Source organism: Phyllobates terribilis, unplaced genomic scaffold (genome assembly GCF_046119375.1).
Source record: "Phyllobates terribilis strain yellow unplaced genomic scaffold, ASM4611937v1 Scaffold_3__8_contigs__length_932513732, whole genome shotgun sequence".
Taxonomy (NCBI): Eukaryota; Metazoa; Chordata; class Amphibia; order Anura; family Dendrobatidae; genus Phyllobates; species Phyllobates terribilis.
The window spans coordinates 700,151,728-700,173,109 of record NW_027362763.1 but is presented as its reverse complement, the minus strand read 5'-3'; the positions used below and the strand labels follow the sequence as shown (position 1 = coordinate 700,173,109).

The 21,382-nt window shown below is 47.2% G+C and overlaps 1 protein-coding gene across 1 annotated transcript in view; it reads right to left on the bottom strand.

Annotated features, from left to right (window-relative positions):
• USH2A (usherin) overlaps positions 1 to 21,382 on the bottom strand; it is a 461,796-nt gene that overhangs the window by 356,980 nt on the left and 83,434 nt on the right. The window contains exon 3 of the mRNA XM_073673580.1: positions 3,966 to 4,101. Within this exon, the coding sequence (XP_073529681.1) occupies positions 3,966 to 4,101 (136 nt within the window). The remainder of the gene's footprint in view (positions 1 to 3,965; positions 4,102 to 21,382) is intronic.

Below are 21,382 nucleotides of genomic sequence, written 5' to 3'. Positions count from 1 at the left end.
AGACTGGGATACAGAACGGCAGCAGCAGTACCGGAAAGTACAGGAGAGCGTCGAGCGAAGTCTCTGCCAATCAAGAGAAAGGCAGGAGAGGACTTATAACCAACATGCTCCCGCTGTTCCCCTGGTACCTGGAGAGCAGGTCTTGAAAAGAAAAAGGCGGCTCCATAAGTTGGACGACCAGTGGGAAAAGGACCCGTACACCGTACTGCCCTCAAGCCACAATAATTCAAAGGTGTATGTCATCAGCAAGGATGGAGGAGAGACCACAGCCACTGTCTCCAGAGACCACCTGAAAAAGTGCCCCGAAAAGTTGCAAAGCACGGATGAAGATCAGGAAGACCCTCAACCCGTAGAGGAAAAGGAGGAAATGATCAGCACCGTACTCGGAGACTTTCCCCGGTCCTGGACACAAGTAAACAACGCTATCGTGGTGCCCGTCCTCACCTTTCTCCAGCCAGCCCCTCAAGTGCCTACAGAAGACCAGGTAGAGCTGGAAGAGCAGTCGGCCCAGGAGGCAGAAGAATCCATACCAGCAGCACAGGAGAATCAACCCTCTGCTAGTAGTGAGCCTGCCGTGCCCCTAGTGAGCCAAAGAGTACGCAGACAGCTGCCCAGCTTACCCATAACACCTCCTACACCCTGTAGTGCAGGACCAGTTAGTGAGCTCCGTAGGTCCACTAGAGTCACTAGAGGTCAGATGCCCGCTCGCTGGAAAATCTAAACTAATGCACTGTGAATTTACCTGTTTCTTGAAAATGTTTATGGTTTATGTTTGTTGCCTGTTATTAATTATGTTTCTCAGTTACCCTGCAGATTTCTATGGACTAACAGGTTATGGACACTGGATAACTGGAACAATTCTTGTAGATAGTTGCATCTTGGTGCCTCTTGCGAAGACGGCCGCGGAAAAGAAAACCTGTCTGGCATGGCCTACTTGCGGTCCAAAGTAGCTAGCTTCAGCCTTGCAGCCACGCCCAGGGCCAACGCAAGGGGTTTGCTTTGGACAGGTCCCCTACTTCGCTTAAAGCTTCACCTTGGGTGACATGGACACCCTCTAGTTTCACAAACTTCACCTTGGGTGATATGGACACCCGGTTGCGGACACGCCGTGACCTTTAAAGAACTAAGCTTCTTGTAAATATGTTATTGTGTTATTGTTATACCCTGTATTTATGTTTCTTTAAAAAAAATGTGTTTAGTCCCGGAGTACTAAAATTTACTAGGGGGGAATGTGGCACCCCAGGGGTTTGGTTACCACAGTAATAGAGATATTATGTCTGAGAGCAAGTGGGAGGTTTCTCTGGTCAAGAGCCCTAAGCATGCAACACGGCCCACCCAGACCTGGGAGGGGAGGAATCTGCCCTTATAAACTGGGTCTGGGGCGGGATTAAGTTAGTCAGAGCCTGGAGTGAAGTTCCAGACACAGGGAAAGTGACAACAGGAGCTCTGTAGGAGCAGGAGTGAGTGCCAGAGGCTGGAAGCTAGATAGCTCAACTTGGCTGAAGACACTAACCCGGACACGGAGTCCGCAGGGTGTGGGGACATCCAGGTCCAGCAGCAGAATCCAACCGGCAGGGGATTCCATGTCCTCTGGCCTTAGAAACCCGAAGGCACGGTCACAAGCAAGGGACCAGCACCGCCATCGTGAAGCGGAGGCTAACGGAAGGCCCCAAGTCACCGGCCATACGGGTGAGCACCACACGGTATACTCAGGGATGTGGGCTACTTCTACCCGCATAGAGCAAGGTAGCCAGGAAAGAGTGCAGATAGTCGGGGAGGCATACAACTCCACCTGGCCAGGGGAGATCCTGCTTGCTCACAGACTGACCAGGCCCCTACTGCTAACCAGTACTCCCGGGAGGGTCTGCTTTATACCATCAGTAAAGACCCTGAACTGCACCACACGTCTCTGTGTTTCATCGCCGCACCAGCACCATTACTACTGAGATGCTCACACCATCACTCCCATCATCCACATTAGCTGCCCTGAGGCAATTCTTCTCCGGTGGGGAGTCATCCCATTCTTGGCTGCGCATATAACATCAGCCTCAGCGGTCTGCAGCGCAGCGGCGGTCCCCACTGACCGCAATCCACGGGTGGCGTAGTCGGACAATTACAATACCAATAGACTGCCACTGGTTTGACCGCCCTGGGCACGGACCGGGTCACCGCCACACTGAGACTACAACCCCCAGCGATCCGGCTCCGGGTATCTCCTGCACAGCACAGGCCCAGGGGGCGCGTCATAAGCATTAGCAGGTTATTACAAACTGAAATCAAACAGTTTTCAACTCAAAACTTTATACTAGGTGATGTAACATTTGCACATAGGACCCCTTGTTCGAAAGGAGCTTCTGAACTCTCTCGTCCGTTGAATTTGTCAGGTTTTGTATGGTTTCTGCTTTAATTGATTTGCATGAGGACAGAATACCCTCCCAGAGCTGTTGCTTAGATGTGAACTGCCTCCCGCCATCATAGACACTCCTTTTGATGATGCTCCAGAGGTTCTCAATGGGGTTGAGGTCAGGGGAGCATGGGTGCCACACCATAAGTTTGTCCCCTTTTATGCCCATAGCAGCCAGAGATGCAGATGTGTTATGTGCAGCATGAGACGGGGCATTATCATGCATGAAATGATCTCGATGGTCCAGATGGATGGAGTGGAGGATGGCTGGTTGATGGACACCCCATGCAAACATGGCTACGGCGCTAAGAAGGAGGAGGTGGAGTAATGTTTTGGGCTGGAATCTTTGGGAGAGAGATTGTCGGCCCTTTTAGGATCCCTGAAGGGTTAAAGATGAACTCCATAATGTATGTTGAGTTTCTCAAACAACACTTCCTTCCATGGTTCAAGAAGAAGAACCGTGCATTCTGCAGCAAGATCATTTTCATGCATGATATTGCCCCGTCTCATGCTGCACATAACACATCTGCATCTCTGGCTGCTATGGGCATAAAAGGGGACAAACTTATGGTGTGGCACCCATGCTCCCCTGACCTCAACCCCATTGAGAACCTCTGGAGCATCATCAAAAGGAGTGTCTATGATGGCGGGAGGCAGTTCACATCTAAGCAACAGCTCTGGGAGGGTATTCTGTCCTCATGCAAAACAATTAAAGCAGAAACCATCCAAAACCTGACAAATTCAATGGAGAAGAGAGAGTTCAGAAGCTCCTTTCGAACAAGGGGTCCTATGTGCAAATATAACATCACCTAGAATAAAGTTTTGAGTTGAAAACTATTTGATTTCAGTTTGTAATAACCTGCTAATGCTTATAATTTCAAAAATGACCATTTTTTTGTTCTTTATTAAAATGAAAAGGTTGAAAACTCTGCTGTGCATAATAATTTGGAACATGCATTTTGAGTGCAGTTTGAGTTTTTTATTTTTTTTTAAATATACTGTTATAGGCAGTTTGTACAAAAACCTTTCAATTGTACTCTAATAGTTATTTGACTGGAAAATTACAATGACTGCAATTCATATAGGTAATTTGGGAAAATCTGAGAAAATATTATTTGCATAATAATTTGGAACACAGTGTAAACCAACAGGTATGCAGAAATGTATACCTTTAAATCACTAGCCCACCAGGGATGCAGTATAAGCCTCTTCACTGTACTAGACCACTACAGTTGCCATTTTCTACCCTAGAAAACAGACATGTCATAATAAACTTACCAACTACTCTAAACCACCTGGAGCATTGTCAGTAAACCCTTTATCACTCTAGACCACCTGGGACTACACCAATGGTTGGAATAGTTCACAATGGCTGGTAAACTGGCAAACCCGGGAGGGGTTTTCTAAAGAGCACTATAGAAGTATCTGACTCACTTTTATTAAAAGGACTATCCCACAAACAACATCACCTATTCCATGAGCTATGCTTCCAGCATATAATTACAATATTGGTTAGCTATATAGAGTGAGCTTGTAGTAGAAAGGGTTATATAATACATACCATTCATACTTTGCCCAAGTCTTAAAAAACTCCCAGCATCAGGTTCAGCAATGGGATCAATAATAAATCTTGTATCAAATGGTGTGAGATCTTCTTCAGGCCCATTGATGAAGAAACCTATCTTGGTATAGTGTACCTGTCCCCAAAGGGAAAAGAAACATATAAAATATCAACAGAAATTCAGACATTATTATTATTGATCCCTACTTGGTGGAAACTCTACTTTGGTCATGAGATGATAGTATTTGAAATCAAAGTTTAAACGTTGAAACATCTTTTTTAACATCTAACCTCCGACTTCTGCTACTATACTTTTGATTTTTAAAGTTTTAATAAAGTGCGCTGCTTAAATGTATAGAACATATTTATAGGTGTTGTGTCAATTAGGATCTTCTTTTAGGGGGCAGTCAGTCGGTTGTACAACACAAACGGTGAAGGAGTCGCAATCCTCGGACTGACCGGTGGCTTTCCTGACCTGAGCGTGACAGCTGCTTAGAAATCAAACAACAATTTGCTCTAACTCAAGGTATATAAGAAAGGGCAATGGAGAGATCCATCATATAAAATCACAAATTTTATTGAAGATTATCAAAATCATATTAAAAAAGCAGTATATACACTGCTCAAAAAAATAAAGGGAACACTTAAACAACAGAATATAACTCCAAGTAAATCAAACTTCTGTGAAATCAAACTGTCCACTTAGGAAGCAACACTGATTGACAATCAATTTCACATGCTGTTGTGCAAATGGAATAGACAATAGATGGAAATTATTGGCAATTATCAAGACACCCTCAATAAAGGAGTGGTTCTGCAGGTGGGGACCGAAGACCCACATCTCAGCACCAATGCTTTCTGGCTGATGTTTTGGTTACTTTTGAATGTTGGTTGTGTTTTCACACTCGTGGTAGCATGAGATGGACTCTACAACCCACAGAAGTTGCTCAGGTAGTGCCGCTCATCCAGGATGGCACATCAATGCGAGCTGTGGCAAGAAGGTTTGCTGTGTCTGTCAGCGTAGTGTCCAGAGGCTGGAGGCACTACCAGGAGACAGGTCAGTACACCAGGAGATGTGGAGGGGGCCGTAGGAGGGCAACAACCCAGCAGCAGGACCGCTACCTCCACCTTTGTGCAAGTAGGAACAGGAGGAGCACTGCCAGATCCCTGCAAACTGACCTCTAGCAGGCCACAAATGTGCATGTGTGGCACCCCAGGGGTCTGGTCTCCACAGTAATAGCAATGTTATGTCTAAGAGCAGGTGGGAGGTCTCTTGGTCAGGAATCCTATGCATGCCACACCTCCTGCCCAGTCCTGGGAGGGGAAGAACTTCCCCTATATAAAGCTAGGGCTGAGGCAGGGTTAGAGAGTAGAGAAAGAGCAGAGAACACAGACAGAGACACAGTCTGGTCTGTAGTGGAGCAGCTATAGGGAAAGAAAGATCAGGAGCTCTGTGGGAGCTGTACTAAAAGAGGTCAGGGGCTGGAAGCTGTAGAGCTCGCCCTGATTGAAGAGTTCTTACCGGACCCGGAGTCCGAGGCTGTGGGGACTAATCCTTACCCAGCAGCAGAAACCGCCCGGCAGGGGATTTCAGGTCCTCTGGCCAAGAAACCCGAAGGCACGGTCACACGCAAGGGACCAGCACCGCGACGTGGAGCGGAAGCTACCAAAAGGCCCCGAGTCACCGGCCATACGGGTGAGCACCACACGGTACACTCAGGGACGTGGGCTACTTTTATCAGCCTCTAGCAAGGTAGCCAGAAGAGTACGATTAGTTGGGGAGGCCTACAACTCCGCCTGGCCAGGGGAGATTCCATCTGCTCACGGACTGACCAGGCCCCGATCGCTAGCCAGTACTCCGGGAGGGTCTACCTTGCCACCAGTAAAGACCCTGAACTACACCGCACCGTCTCTGAGTGTTTCATCATCCACGTCCGCTGCCCTGAGGCCATACCCCTCCCGTTGGGGGTTATACCATCCCCGCTGCACAACCGTATCACCGGCCTCAGCGGTCTGCCCTGCAGCGGCGGTCTCCTGACCGCATTCAACGGGTGGCGTAGTCGAACATTCTAACATCTACTGCTAAAGACTGCCACTCAGCTTGACTCCCTGGGCACGGACCGGGTCACCGCCACGAGACTACTATCCCTATCGGATCCGGCTCCGGGTAGGCTCCCGCGTGCGCAACGCTACTCAGCACAGGCCCAGGGGTGCGTCAACTTTGGCGTAGTCGGCAGGATTTCGTGCCCGCAACCACCGGGTACTGCGTGCCTGAAAAAGAGACTTTTCAACTTACCTGTGGTGAAGATTCCCGCCATCCGACGCCATCTTCTACCTTCTTCCCGCCATCCGTGGAGTTTTCCCGCCGTTGGACGCCATCTTCTGCCTTCTTCCCGCCATCCGTGGAGTTTTCCCGTCGTTGGACGCCATCTTGAAGACGCCGCGCGGGAAGAAGAGGGGCGTGGACTCCGAAAAGCCCGCGAGAACTGAAGCCCCGCCTCACGTCCGGACGTTGCGTAAGGTCCTGGAAGGAGCCCAGCAGACGCCGACGTCATAGGAGCGCAACGGAAGGTCCTCGACCCTGACGATCCACTGCAGAGCCGCGGCCTACGGAAGAGGATCATCGCAAGGTAGGCCACGGTCCACTAGGGGGGAGGAAGATGTCGGATACGGAGGAGAGCTTCACTGCCGCAGCCACCGCCAGCGCCACCGCTGCTGCGGTCATGCCTTTCACGATGCCCTATATCCCGGGGGCAGCCTGGCTACCCCAGTACTCAGGGGAGTCACATACCCTGAATGACTTTAGAGAAAAGCTGGATAGCCTCTTCCAGGTGTACCCCCTCACAGAAGAGCAAAAAGTGAGCATCCTGGTGGCCCAACTAACCGGGGCAGCCCAAAGGGAGGTAAAATCCTGGCCACCTGGGAGGAGGACAGTCGCGGGAATACTAACCCGGCTGAGGGACACCTTTGATACCCGCACCTCAGCCAAGATTAAGCTTAAATTCTATGGGTGCAAGCAGCGAGCACATGAGAGTATAAGGGACTATGCACTAAACCTACAAGAGGCCCTGAGAGCCATTAAGCAGACCGACCCTGACGGCGTGGGAAACGAGGACAGGCTGTTGACCGAACAATTTATAGAGGGACTATATTGCAATGTCCACCGAACCCAGTTGCGGGCCATAGCCTTACAGGATCCTCATCTGGACTTTGCACAGTTCAAGGACAGAGCCATCCGGGTGCTCCGAGAACCGGCACCGGGTGGCGTTGTGACCCACAGGCGCCCAGCTATCACTTACCACCAGGAGGCGGCGCCCTTGTCGGCAGGGCCTGTGGGGGCTGATGCGCAGGCTTGGAACAATGACCCGGCTCCAGACCTGCACCATCAGGTCCAAGAGCTAGCTAAAAGCGTTGCTGCGCTAACCCGAACTGTGCAGTCTTTACAGGTTTCCACTCCAGGGAAGATCCAGCTGGCATCCGGACCGGAGGACATCCCGTGGCGTCGACCAAGGAGGACCCCACCGGCCAGAGGAAGACCCAGCGACCGATACAACGAGGACGGACAACCCATCTGCCGCCGCTGCAATCAACCCGGACATATGGCAAGGTACTGTCCTTTAAACTGGCACAACCTGGGGTAGAGGGCCAACCCCCAGGAAAAAGATCACCAGGCCCATCGAACTGGCGCGACAAATATGTGGGAGGACGTCCAGTCTTGCCTGTGGTACTGGATGGCATTCCTATGAGTGCCCTACTGGACACCGGGTCACAGGTCACCACCATCCCGTACGTGCTCTTCAAGCAGTACTGGAATGACTCGGATATAACCCGCTACCCTGACGACGACTTGAGTATTATTGCCAGCAATGGTCAACCCCTGCCGCAGATCGGATTTAAAGAGATGACCATTAAAATCGGTAGAGTCGAACTGGCAGCACAGGGACTGATCATTGTGGACATTGACAAGCGCGAGAGTCACCCAAAGATAACTCTAGGAACTAATGTGATTGAAAATTGTCTTGCAGAGGTGATTTTCATTTTACAGCAGGTTGCCAAGAACGCCAGCTCCGGCCAACAGCGAGTGCTCCAGAAAGAGATCCGGGCACTGATGCGACGGCAACAGGTGGAACTCTCCGGTGTTATTTATAGGAGTCTTTGGTGGATTTACCGGGAATCCTTTGTGTATATAGTTGGAGCGTTACCCAGGACGGACTGAAAGACTGTTAAGGACTCGGGGCAGGACAGACCCCTACCTGGTTACGTCTCCCTGTGTTGGTGAAATGGACACCCTTGTTTTCCTCAAAAGTTACACCCGGTTGCGGACACGCCATGACCACCTTAGGTGTTGTCTCTATTAGAATGTTATTATTTGCACCTTGTTATGTTTACAAAAGTATGTTTAGTCCCGGAGTACTAACTTTCACTAGGGGGGAATGTGGCACCCCAGGGGTCTGGTCTCCACAGTAATAGCAATGTTATGTCTAAGAGCAGGTGGGAGGTCTCTTGGTCAGGAATCCTATGCATGCCACACCTCCTGCCCAGTCCTGGGAGGGGAAGAACTTCCCCTATATAAAGCTGGGGCTGAGGCAGGGTTAGAGAGTAGAGAAAGAGCAGAGAACACAGACAGAGACACAGTCTGGTCTGTAGTGGAGCAGCTATAGGGAAAGAAAGATCAGGAGATCTGTGGGAGCTGTACTAAAAGAGGTCAGGGGCTGGAAGCTGTAGAGCTCGCCCTGATTGAAGAGTTCTTACCGGACCCGGAGTCCAAGGCTGTGGGGACTAATCCTTACCCAGCAGCAGAAACCGCCCGGCAGGGGATTTCAGGTCTTCTGGCCAAGAAACCCGAAGGCACGGTCACACGCAAGGGACCAGCACCGCGACGTGGAGCGGAAGCTACCAAAAGGCCCCGAGTCACCGGCCATACGGGTGAGCACCACACGGTACACTCAGGGACGTGGGCTACTTTTATCAGCCTCTAGCAAGGTAGCCAGAAGAGTACGATTAGTTGGGGAGGCCTACAACTCCGCCTGGCCAGGGGAGATTCCATCTGCTCACGGACTGACCAGGCCCCGATCGCTAGCCAGTACTCCGGGAGGGTCTACCTTGCCACCAGTAAAGACCCTGAACTACACCGCACCGTCTCTGAGTGTTTCATCATCCCCGTCCGCTGCCCTGAGGCCATACCCCTCCCGTTGGGGGTTATACCATCCCCGCTGCACAACCGTATCACCGGCCTCAGCGGTCTGCCCTGCAGCGGCGGTCTCCTGACCGCATTCAACGGGTGGCGTAGTCGAACATTCTAACATCTACTGCTAAAGACTGCCACTCAGCTTGACTCCCTGGGCACGGACCGGGTCACCGCCACGAGACTACTACCCCTATCGGATCCGGCTCCGGGTAGGCTCCCGCGTGCGCAACGCTACTCAGCACAGGCCCAGGGGTGCGTCACATGTGTCTGCACAAACGGTTAGAAACCGACTCCATGAGGGTGGTATGAGGGCCCGACATCCACAGATTGGGGTTGTGCTCACAGCCCAACACCGTGCAGGACGCTTGGCATTTGCCACAGAACACCAGGATAGGCAAAGTCGCCACTGGCGCCCTGTGCTCTTCACAGATGAAAGCAGGTTCACACTGAGCACATGTGACAGACGTGACAGAGTCTGGAGACGCCGTGGAGAGCGATCTGCTGCCTGCAACATCCTTCAGCATGACCGGTTTGGCAGCGGGTCAGTAATGGTGTGGGGTGGAATTTCTTTGGAGGGCCGCACAGCCCTCCATGAGCTAGCCAGAGGTAGCCTGACTGCCATTAGGTACCGAGATGAGTTCGTCAGACCCCTTGTGAGACCACCATATGCTGGTGCGGTTGGCCCTGGGTTCCTCCTAATGCAGGACAATGCCAGACCTCAGGTGGCTGGAGTGTGTCAGCAGTTCCTGCAAGATGAAGGCATTGAAGCTATGGACTGACCCGCCCGTTCCCCAGACCTGAATCCGATTGAGCACATCTGGGACATCATGTCTCGCTCCATCCACCAACATCACGTTGCTCCACAGACTGTCCAGGAGTTGGCGGATGCTTTAGTGCACGTCTGGGAGGAGATCCCACGGGAGACCATCCACAACCTCATCAGGAGCATGTCCAGGCGTTGTAGGGAGGTCATACAGGCACGTGGAGGCCACACACAATACTGAGCCTCATTTTGACTTGTTTTAAGGACATTACATCAAAGTTGGATCAGCCTGTAGTGTGTTTTTCCACATTAATTTTTGCGGTGACTCCAAATCCAGGCCTCCATTGTTTAATAAATTTGATTTCCATTGATGATTTTTGTGTGATTTTGTTGTCAGCACATTCAACTTTGTATAGAACAAAGTATTCAATGAGAATATTTCATTCAGATCTAGGATGTGTTATTTGAGAGTTCCCTTTATTTTTTTGAGCAGTGTACAATAAATATAGGGAAAAACAGGAAAGTAATATGGGTACAGTGACCCCCGTAAATTTTCAATAAATCACCAGGACTACATCTCCAAAATACAAGAATTGTAGCAGCAAACTGGAATAAAGTGTCATGTCATGTGCAGTTGGTATCTATCAGCCTCATAAGGGATTATATCCTGACACACAGTCTCTCACAGTAAAATGTACCAAAGTATCAGTACAGCAAAAGCCCAGACCAAAAGGTAAGTATCAAGTAGCTCAGATATTCAACAAAATAATTGAACCCAAGGTAGGGTATATAATCAGATGGTGAATATATTAAAGTGCATATAATTAAGTAGGGGAAAGCTGCCAGATATCCCAATTTGTAATATGGAACAATATTACCCTGTAGCTGCAATCCTAAATGCGAAGAAGAGGCATGAATTAACTGAGTGGTGATTCCAGCAAGTGAAGAGTACAGCCGTCCCGTGAGAGCGATCCTATGTCCCCTCACCCCAATGCGTGTTTCACCGCCAGCTTCTTTCGGGAGCGTGTCAGGGTCTGGAGAGCTGCTGGCCAGTCCATGCACTGCTATACGATCATCGTCTGTCATCATCATCAGACTGTGCCTTTAAAGGGGTTGTCTGGTCCAAATCCATAAGTCTGTAGTCACTCTGTGTGACTGCAGACTTATGAATCCCCCCCAATGCAAGCACTGTGCTCTGCAGGTGTTTGCCGGTTTCTGAGCCAGGACCGGAGGGTTTGTATGTGTTATACATATTCCCGGGCAAGGCTGGTCCAGTACACTTGTATTGAGCGAGGCCACGCTCCGTCTAGTGATGCTGCCGTCCAGTGGGCTTGGCCGACTAGACGCCGCCGCCTCACCCCATACAAGTGTATAGAAGCAAGACCGCATCTACTGCCCGGGAGTATGTATAACGCATATATACCCTCTGGTTCTCACTGAGAAACCGGCAAATCCCGCAGCTCACAGTGTGTGCGCTGGGGGAATTCATAAGTTTGCAGTCACAGAGAGTGACTGCAGACTTATCGATTTGGACCGGACAACCCCTTTAAACTCAGATGAACCTTCCGAGTTTTTTGTGTCCTTTTATTAGTCGTTTCTGAGTGTTCTTCCTATGGTTTTGGCCGCATGCAGTTTTTAGGAGGGTTTTCCTATGGTTTTCAGAAGTCTTTTTTACTGTTGTTTTCTCTAATTTTTTTTTCTCTCTATTGAATAATGAAGAAACCTCTAGCATTTTGTTTAGGCAAAAAACAATTGCAAAACACTCCAAAAGACATCCAGTCGTCTTCTGGGCATCTTTTGAGCTTTCCCATTGAATTGTATTGTAAATCACATAGCGTCTTCCTAGGGGAATATATCTGAAGAAAGGTTCAGTGACTTCTTTTGACTGCTGCTTGGCCTTTTTAAAAAATGATTAACAGACGTTCATAAGCCTGAACATGTTCAGAGCTAGTTGTTTTTACACAGAAATGCATATGTAATTCTTTTCAGCATTTTCTGAAAGGTTTTTCCTAACAGAAAGTCATGCTGGGTATGGAGAGAACCCAGAGTATAATGGCAGGAAAGGGGAAGGGTGCCCTACAAGTAGGGAAAGGGGTAGTGGAGACCCCTAAACAGCTAAAACGACAAACCCTGTCTCCCCTATGGACCCTATATAGGTTCTGCACCTATCGCTGAGCGGGAAACCTGGCCTTAGCTAACCCTATAGCTAGGCCCTAGGTAGGGAGGAGGAGGGGTGAGCACTAAGACAGCCCCACTGTAAACTAAAGTAGAGACAAGGGAAACAAAAAAGGGAAAACACTTAGCCTCCAGATGACACATGAGAGCACATGAAAACAATCCACGAAGGAACATCAAGAAAATTCTAGCTCACTATTAGAATTCCAGGCCTGAATAGATTAGAATCACTCTATCACCAGCAACTCTCTGGAGAAACTGAGTGTATTTAAGGATACAGTAAGGACGTGCTAATTAGCAGCAGAAGGTGAGGATCACTGCTGGGTTCTAAAGGTAGAATCCCAAAGCAATTTGAGGATCACCTCTGGGTCCTAAAGGGAGAGGGATAATGAAGATGTTTGCAAGGCCAAACGCAGTGACAACCAAACAGCGTATGACTGTCTGTCAAACCTGACACAGTTGTGACACAAGGATTTAAGTCCTCAACTGTCCTGCATAAGTTCATAGTGTTAACTTAAAGAATTCTCTCTGCCATTAGATACCACTAGAGTTCATGCTTATTGCATAACACTAAAACTAAGTGCACACGAGAGTATTCTTTGTCACCCAAGAAAAACATATCAAGTTATACAAATGACCCTCTGATCAAACTGTGCTCAGAGTTTGATCAGAGGGTGATCATAGTCTCTTGGATGAGGAGAAGATGGAAGAAAAAAATGTCTCCATCTTCTCTATTCTATTAAGCCACGGAATCGGACTGCACTAGGATGTCATCCGAGTACAGTCTAATGTTTCTCACACACTCATTAACTTGCATAACCAAGAGTTATCCGAATATCAGATCAAACTTGTGCATGCTGTGATCTTTTCCTTGGACAGACTCGGTTGGAGCAAAAAATTGGATAAGTGCTCAGCCCCATAGACTCGTACCGATCGTACAGATCACACTCGTACCGATAATACGGTCATCTGCTCAAGCCCTATGATCAATTTATCAGCAACTCCCTCTAGTATTGGCTGAAGGTATCACTGTACCAACATATTAATAACAGATATGGTATGGAGTGCAGTGGAACCCTATAAATCTTTATGGTATGAGCTCCTTAGTAAAATGAAGGAGATGCGCAGCTCTATTGGAATTTAGATTTCCTCCAATCAAAAATTTATGTTTTCTAAAGTATAGGTGACTATTACATATTTTTTGATACTTTTTATAAACTATAGCCCCTTAAAATTCATGCGGATTAGTGGAGAGGCTAGATTCTAAGACCCCCATTTGGGTATGGACTCTATAGAAAGTGTGCCTGCTCAAACATAAGCCATGTGCACTTTCGTTCTAGAGCTGAATTTTTCATTTATGTGATTTGAACAATTGGTGGGGCTCACAGGACCTAGATCCTGACGAATGCACAGGAGGACCTATAAATAGCTACAAAATATATGAAATGATCAAAAATTTAGCTACGTTTTTAAAGGCTCAGCCAAAATGATAAAGGGTTCGATACCAAGCAGTGCGCGGCTCATGCATAATCCGTGCGCATGCTCATGCATGAGCTAAACTCTGCTGTCCTGTGGTTTGAGTGATTGATGAGGATCTCAAGACTTTATATATAATGATTAAAATGTTTTGCTACAAAGAAACGTAAAAAACTTACATTTTTCCACAATTTTTTAACCTTCATTTAATTAAGAAGTTTGTTTACTAAATCCCCGCCAGCAGCATCAGAAATTAGTGCACCTTATTTCTTTCCTTCTTTAACATCATGCAAAGTTGCATTAAGAAGTTTTATGGATATAAACCCAACAAAAACAATAATGGCTCCGTAGTTTATTATGTACTTATATTTTACAAGGCTGCAAGCAATCAATGGAGAGTATGTGTCTATTAGAATAAAATAAATCCTCAGCAATAGCAAGTTATATTTACATGATTGTCACATCCTGATTTTTCTCCCACAACACAGTCATTCAACAGCGTACATTTAATGGTTGGGTATATATTACCTTAAAAGAAACGTGAATTGTCTCCCATTTGTGATTGTTATCAGACAAGCGGGTGCCGTGATCATGGATAAACACTGCAGATGTATTAGTTAAGGGGTGCAAAATTGCTTTGGAGGATCATTATGTCGCTTCTAGATTACATTCCAAACAGCATTCCGGATACTACAGGCTACAATTTCTGTAAATTGTACATTTTCAAAAACCATTACGATACGGAAAATCACCTCTTTAAGTGAAAAATTAAATCCGGCGGTTATTTTTTTACAGCTTGTAAATGTTGGTTTAGGATTTTTAAGCTTCCCATATTTTTTTTTTTTATTATTATTCTTGGTCTGCTCATTTTACAAAGTCACGGCTAAAATTATATTATAAAAAAAATATTATATATTTTTCTATTATAAAAAAATTGAAATAAGCAAAATTAAAAAGAAAAAAGCAAATGTTTTGCAATTCTTGTAGTTACCGTATTTATAATAAATAATGTTTGGGATTTTTTTTTATTTTTGTTTAAAATTATAGATACACTGAATGGCCACTTTATTAGGGACTATGGATGAGTGGACCCCTGGAAGTTCGGGTTCTGGTTCCTATTTCAAAGTCCGTGTTCGGTGGTTTGCATTGGACTATAACTGTCCGGTACAAACACCGAACTTGTAAGTTTGGGTTCGCTCATCCGAATTAGATTGGAAAAAAAGCATTCAGCAAAAGGAGATTATGTAAACCTAAGCAATTCTTTAAAGAAAGGGAAAAGAGGAAGATGTGAGGAATCGTTCTGATAAAAGGGATCAGGGAAGGACATGGGGAATCGTTTTGATGAAAATGATTAGAGGAGGATCTGAAAAATTTTTTGATGAAAGAAATCATATTAGGATGCAAGGAATTGTACTGATAAACAGAAGGTGCAGCTGAATTCAACGCTGGTGTCTAACTATCGTGGCTGAATGCACAACCTGCTGATCCTTAAAAAAGTTGGTCTACATTAGAAGATGACCAGTTCCAGTGCCACTAAGGACGAATTTAGACGTTCGTGTATCATGATCTGATTATGGACCACGAAGCAAGGACGGGCCCGATTGGAGGGTCTACTGACCTGAACTTAATAGTCTTGATAGTCAGGAAACCCGCAGCAAGTCCATGCATCATGGTTCATACTTAGATCAACATTAGTGATGGGCGAGCACTAAAATGCTCGGGTGCTCGATGCTCGGGTCGAGCAAATTGGTATATTCGGGTGCTCGACCCAAGCAACGAGCCCAATGTAAGTTTAAGGGAAACTCGAGCATTTTTCAGGCGGCTCCCCCCGGTGGTCTGCAGAGGCCAAAAAATTGCCCAAATCGATGGAAACAGTGCTCAAATGACATGGGAACAGCATGGGGAAGACCCCTGGAAGCATTTCTGACTCCCAGGTCACTGCTGTCAGCAATGTTGTCAGAGGTTTTACGCCACTTTTACTGACTCACAATAAAACATACAAAACAAAACCAAAATGGATTTTCCGGAGAAACATGTTAAGGAACATCCTTTCCAGGGTAATGACTTGTATATAAGGCAAAATAAATAACCAAAAATGCTCCACCACACTTTGGGCTGTATTCACATGTAGCGTTTTTGATGTGTTTTTACACTTTTGCATTGCTTTCAACCGTGACAAATGCATTCACCAGATGTCATTTTAACATTTTACAACCCTATCTGGCTATGTGGTGTGTGAGACATGATCAGACAAATCCTGTTTCATTTATAAAGGAGGGACTCTGAAAGTCACAAAGTCTATTTTTATAGGGCCATCAGGCGGCCTTTACTATTCTTAAAGGGCCAGCAGTCGGCTCTCACTATTCTTAGAGGGCCATCAGCCGGCTGTGCTTTGTTGTTCCTATTACTAAATAGTGGGTCTCTTATACTGTTATTGCGTATGCAGTGAGTGGCAGGGCTGCCCAAAATTTGAACGCACCCCAATACCCCTTTGAAAATTTGGACGCACCCCAATACCCCTTTGAAGAGACTTAGAGGAGGGCCTCCTGAAAACAATGTTCCCATTATTAGGAAGTGGGTCTCCCATACTGTTTGCCTATGCAGTGAATGCAAGGACTGCCAAAAATTTGGACCTACTCCAATGCCCCTTAGAAAAGACGTAGAGGAGGGCCTCCTGAAAAAAAATGTTCCCATTATTAGGAAAGTGGGTCTCCCATTGTGTTGGCCTATGCAGTGATTGCAAGGGTTGCCAAAAATTTGGAGGCACTCCAATGCCCCTTGGAAGAGACGTGGAGGACAGAGACCCTCCTTAAAACAATGTTTCCATTATTAGGAAGTGAGTCTCCCATTGTGTTTGCCTATGCAGTGAATGCAAGGGTTGCCAAAAATTTGGAGGCACTCCAATACCCCTTGGAAGAGACGTGGAGGTCAGAGGACCTCCTGAAAACAATGTTTCCATTATTAGGAAGTGGGTCTCCCATTGTGTTTGCCTATGCAGTGAATGCAAGGGTTGCCAAAAATTGGGAGGCACTCCAAAGCCCTTTGGAAGAGATGTGGAGGTCAGAGGGCCTCCTGAAACAATGTTCCCATTATTAGGAAGTGAGTCTCCCTTAGTGTTGGCCTATGCAGTGAATGCAAGGGCTGAAAAAAAATTGGGAGGCACGGCAATGCCCCTTGGAAGAGACGTAGAGGGCCTCATGAAAAAATGTTCCCATTATTAGGAAGTGGGTCTCCCATAGTGTTGGCCTATGCAATGAATTCAAGGGCTGCCAAAAATTGGGAGGCACTCCAATGCACCTTTGAAAAGATGTGGAGGAGGGCCTCATAAAAAATGTTATCATTAGAAAGGAGCGGGTCTCCTATATTTCTAATGCCCATGCACTAAGCTTATGGGCTGACAAACATTTACCCCTGGGGGGTATACATGAACACATTGTATAAAAAAATATTTTTACGGGCCTCATAAACACCCTTTAAAAAAATGATGTGTGTGGCATCACGGACCACGGTCACCCTGATGATATGGTGGTGGAGGATGAGAATGAGGAGAAGGAGGAGGACAAGAGCAAACAGACAAAAACAGGAAGCGTATATGTAGCGCCCCGATGGCTCGGTTGCTACAGGGGTATTGCACCTCAACCAGAGGTGTGATATTCCATTCCCAGGTAAGGATGGAGTGTGGACCAGGGCTCAGTTAGCTGCACACACATACACTCCCCATTTCCGGGGGACAGCTCGACGGTGCTCCCAGATGCGAGCACAACTGACCATGTCCCTGGCTGGAGTGGGGAGGGGGGAGAGAACCCAGTGGTGTAGGAGCAGAAAGGGGACTTTTTCTGGAGCACAGGAGGGAGCTCATTGGGTGCAGGTCACCTGAGCTCAGACACAGAGAAGTAGATAAAAGGTGGGAGCCATCTTAAGTCAGGGAGAAAGAGAGCAGAAGTTCAGTCAGAGCTGACAGGGAGCCGCGGCTCAGCCTGAGCTCAGCTCCACGAGGCAGGCCTAGAGAGAAGGCCAGGGCCAGAGAGGAGAAGAGGAGAAGGAGAAGGAAGGAAGGAGAAGAGACAGAGGAGTGGAAGGGCTCCAGAAACAAGAAGGCAGAAGGGACCCTAAGTGTGCAGAACGGTCAACAACCGTTGCAGACCCCATTATACCGGGTGGAAGGGTCAGGCTGTGGAAAGGTACCGGAGCCCTAAGTTGGTGGAGGAGAATCTACCCTCAGCCAAGAACCGGAGGTTGTGACCATTTATTTAGTGCGAACCCCCGCTAAACCTGCTAGGAAGGCACCATATAGGATAGCGGGAAGTGAAGGCCAACGCTTACCCGACACGATCCGTGGTAGCTGGACAGAAGTCAGGACACTGGTGGGGCACAAGAGGCCAGAGAAAGGACAGAAGGGGGTCCTGTGCCATACTCCTGAATTGCCTGGGGGTTGGCCGAGCTCCTCACCTGGTGGATGCAGCACGGCGCGGGCAATCCTTGCTGACAGAAGTGACTTGGATAACAACTGTGAGTAAAAGACCCTGGACTGCATCATTGGACTCTGTGTGATTTCGGCTGCGCCGGCACCATCACCCCCAGCATCCACTTACACTGCCCTGAGGCTACACTCTTCCCGTGGGGAGTTATCTTACCCCTGTGCTGCACCCCAACACCAGCCTCAGCGGTCTGCCTCGCAGCCACGGTTATCTCTGACCGCAATCCACGGGTGGCATAGTCGGACATTTAAAGCACTGATTGATAGACTGCCACAATTTGGTCTGACCACCCTGAGCCACGGGATCGGGTTGCCACTACTACCCCCAGCATCGTACAGAAGCCCGGTTCCGGGTACCCCACGGCCCAGAGGGCGAGTCATATACCCATGTGTGGGTGTGAAAAGGTGCATGGGAATACACCTCCCAAAAAAAGACACTGGATTTGAGTTTATGTTATGCTGCTTTATGTTATGCTGCGGTGTTGAGAAGTCTGGCCCAATCCAGCCCTTGTTCATTTTTATAAGAGTCAGGCTGTCAGCATTTTCAGTTGACAGGCGGATGCACTTATCAGTTGTAATTCCACCAGCGGCACTAAAAACCCGCTCTGATAAAATGCTAGCGGCAGGGCAGGCCAGGACTTCCAAGGCGTAGAGAGCCAGTTCATTCCACGTATCCAGCTTGGATACCCAATAATTATAAGGCACAGAGGAATCACGGAGGACGTTGGTACGGTCAGCAAGGTACTCCCTCAGCATCTTCCCAAACTTTGCACTCCTTGTGAGAGTACCCCGCGCCTCAGGGCCTGTGCGATGCGAGGGGCTGAGAAAATTCTCCCAAAACTTTGGCGTGTTCCCCTGCCTCTGCTGGATTGGAGTTGTGTCTCTCTCGTCTGTACTTCTTGGTTATCCAACGAATTGTGACCTCTGCCGCCAGCGTTTTCAGATGGGAATTTTTTTAATAGTTCTGCAACAAGGGCCTTCTGGTACTGCCCCATTTTTGTAGACTTGTCCGCCTCAGGAATAAGAGATATAAAGTTCTCCTTGTAGCATGGGTCTAGAAGTGCCACCAACCAGTAATGACTGTCACCCAAAATTTTGAGAATGCAAGGGTCATGGGAAAGGCAGCGTAACATGAACTCAGCCATGCGTGCCAAACTACTAACAGGCAAGACTTCTGTGTCCTCACCAAGAGGACGACTGACCATGCTCTCCTCTTCCTCCTCTCTGTCCTCAGGCAATCCACACTGAACAGACAGTATGACAGTTGAGCAGGTAGTACCGTCTATAGCACATGAAACTAGCTCCTGTTCCTCCTCCTCCTCCTCTTCCTCATTGTCACCCAATCCATGTTGGGATGAGATGAGGCTGGGCTGTGTGTAATCACCCTGTATGGTTCCTAGCTCCATCTCATCGTGCTCCGCCTGCAATGCATCCTCTTTGATTATGAGCAGAGAGCGTTTCAGAAGACAGAAGCGGGATGTTGACGCTATTTATGGCGTCATCGCCGCTCACCATCTTGGTGGGGTCCTCAAAGTTTTCTAGGATGGTACATACAGTGGGTACGGAAAGTATTCAGACCCCTTTAAATTTTTCACTCTTTGTTTCATTGCAGCCAATTGGTAAATTCTAAAAAGTTCATTTTGTTTCTCATTAAAGTACACTCTGCACCCCATCTTGACTGAAAAAAAAACAGAAATGTAGAAATTTTTGTAAATTTATTAAAAAAGAAAAACTGAAATATCAAATGGTCATAAGTATTCAGACCCTTTGCTCAGACACTCATATTAAAGTCACATGCTGTCCATTTCATTGTGATCCTCCTTGAAATGGCTCTACTCCTCCATTGGATACCAGATGTGTTTAATTAAACTGATAGAACTTGATTTTGAAAGGCATTCACCTGTCTATATAAGACCACACAGCTCACAGTGCATGTCAGACCAAATGAGAATCACGAGCTCAAAGGAACTGCCCAAGGAGCTCAGAGACAGAATTGTGGTAAGGCACAGATCTGGCCAAGGTTACAAAAGAATTTCTGCATTACTCCAGGTTCCTAAGAGTGCAGTGGTCTCCATAATCCTTAAATGGAAGAAGTTTGGGACCACCAGAAGTCTTCCTAGACCTGGCCGTTCAGCCAAACTGAGCAATCGTGGGAGAAGAGCCTTGGTGAGGGAGGTAAAGAAGAACCCCAAGATCACTGTAGCTGCGCTCCAGAGATGCAGTAGGGAGATGGGAGAAAGTTCCACAAAGTCAACTAGCACTGCAGCCCTTCATCAGTCGGGCCTTTATGGCAGAGTGGCCAGACAGAAGCCTCTCCTCAGTGCAAGACATATGAAAGCCCACATAGAGTTTGCTCAAAAACACATGAAGGATTCCCAGTCTATGAGAAACAAGATTCTCTGGTCTGATGAGACAAAGATAGCACTTTTTGGTGATAATTCTAAGCGGTATGTGTGGAGAAAACCAGGCACTGCTCATCACCTTCCCAATACAATCCTAACTGTGAAACATGTGGCAGCATCATGCTATGGGGGTGTTTTTCAGCTGTAGGGACGGAACGACTGGTTGCAATTGAAGGAAACATGAATGCGGCCAAGTACAGAGATATCCTTGATGAAAACCTCTTCCAAAGTGCTCTGGACCTCAGACTTGGCCGAAGGTTCACCTTCCAACAAGACAATGGCCCTAAGCACACAGCTAAAATAACAAAGGAGTGGCTTCAGAACAACTCTGTGACCATTCTTGACTGGCCCAGCCAGAGCCCTGACCTAAACCCAATTGAGCATCTCCGGAGATACCTGAAAATGGCTGTCCACCAACGTTCACCTTCAACCTGACGGAACTGGAGAGGATCTGCAAGGAGAAATGGCAGAGGATCCCCAAATCCAGGTGTGAAAAACTTGTTGCATCATTCCAAAGAAGACTCATGGCTGTACTAGCTCAAAAGGGTGCTTCTACTCAATACTGAGCAAAGGGTTTGAATACTTATGACCATGTGATATTTCAGCTTTTCTTTTTTAATAAATTTGCAAAAATTTCTACATTTCTGTTTTTTTTTTCAGTCAAGATGGGGTGCAGAGTGTACTCTAGTTAGAAAAAAAATGAACTTTTTCGAATTTACCAAATGGCTGCAATGAAACAAAGAGTGAAAAATTTAATGGGGTCTGAATACTTTCCGTACCCCCTGTAGTATGTAATATGTAACATGAAAAACTAAAAAAATGGCACTTCTCAAAATAATATTTTATATAATGATATTAAATAGATAAATATAAAATAAAGAAGAAAAATATAAAGAATAAAAATGTAACAATTGACAAGTCTCAGAATTAGGGGCG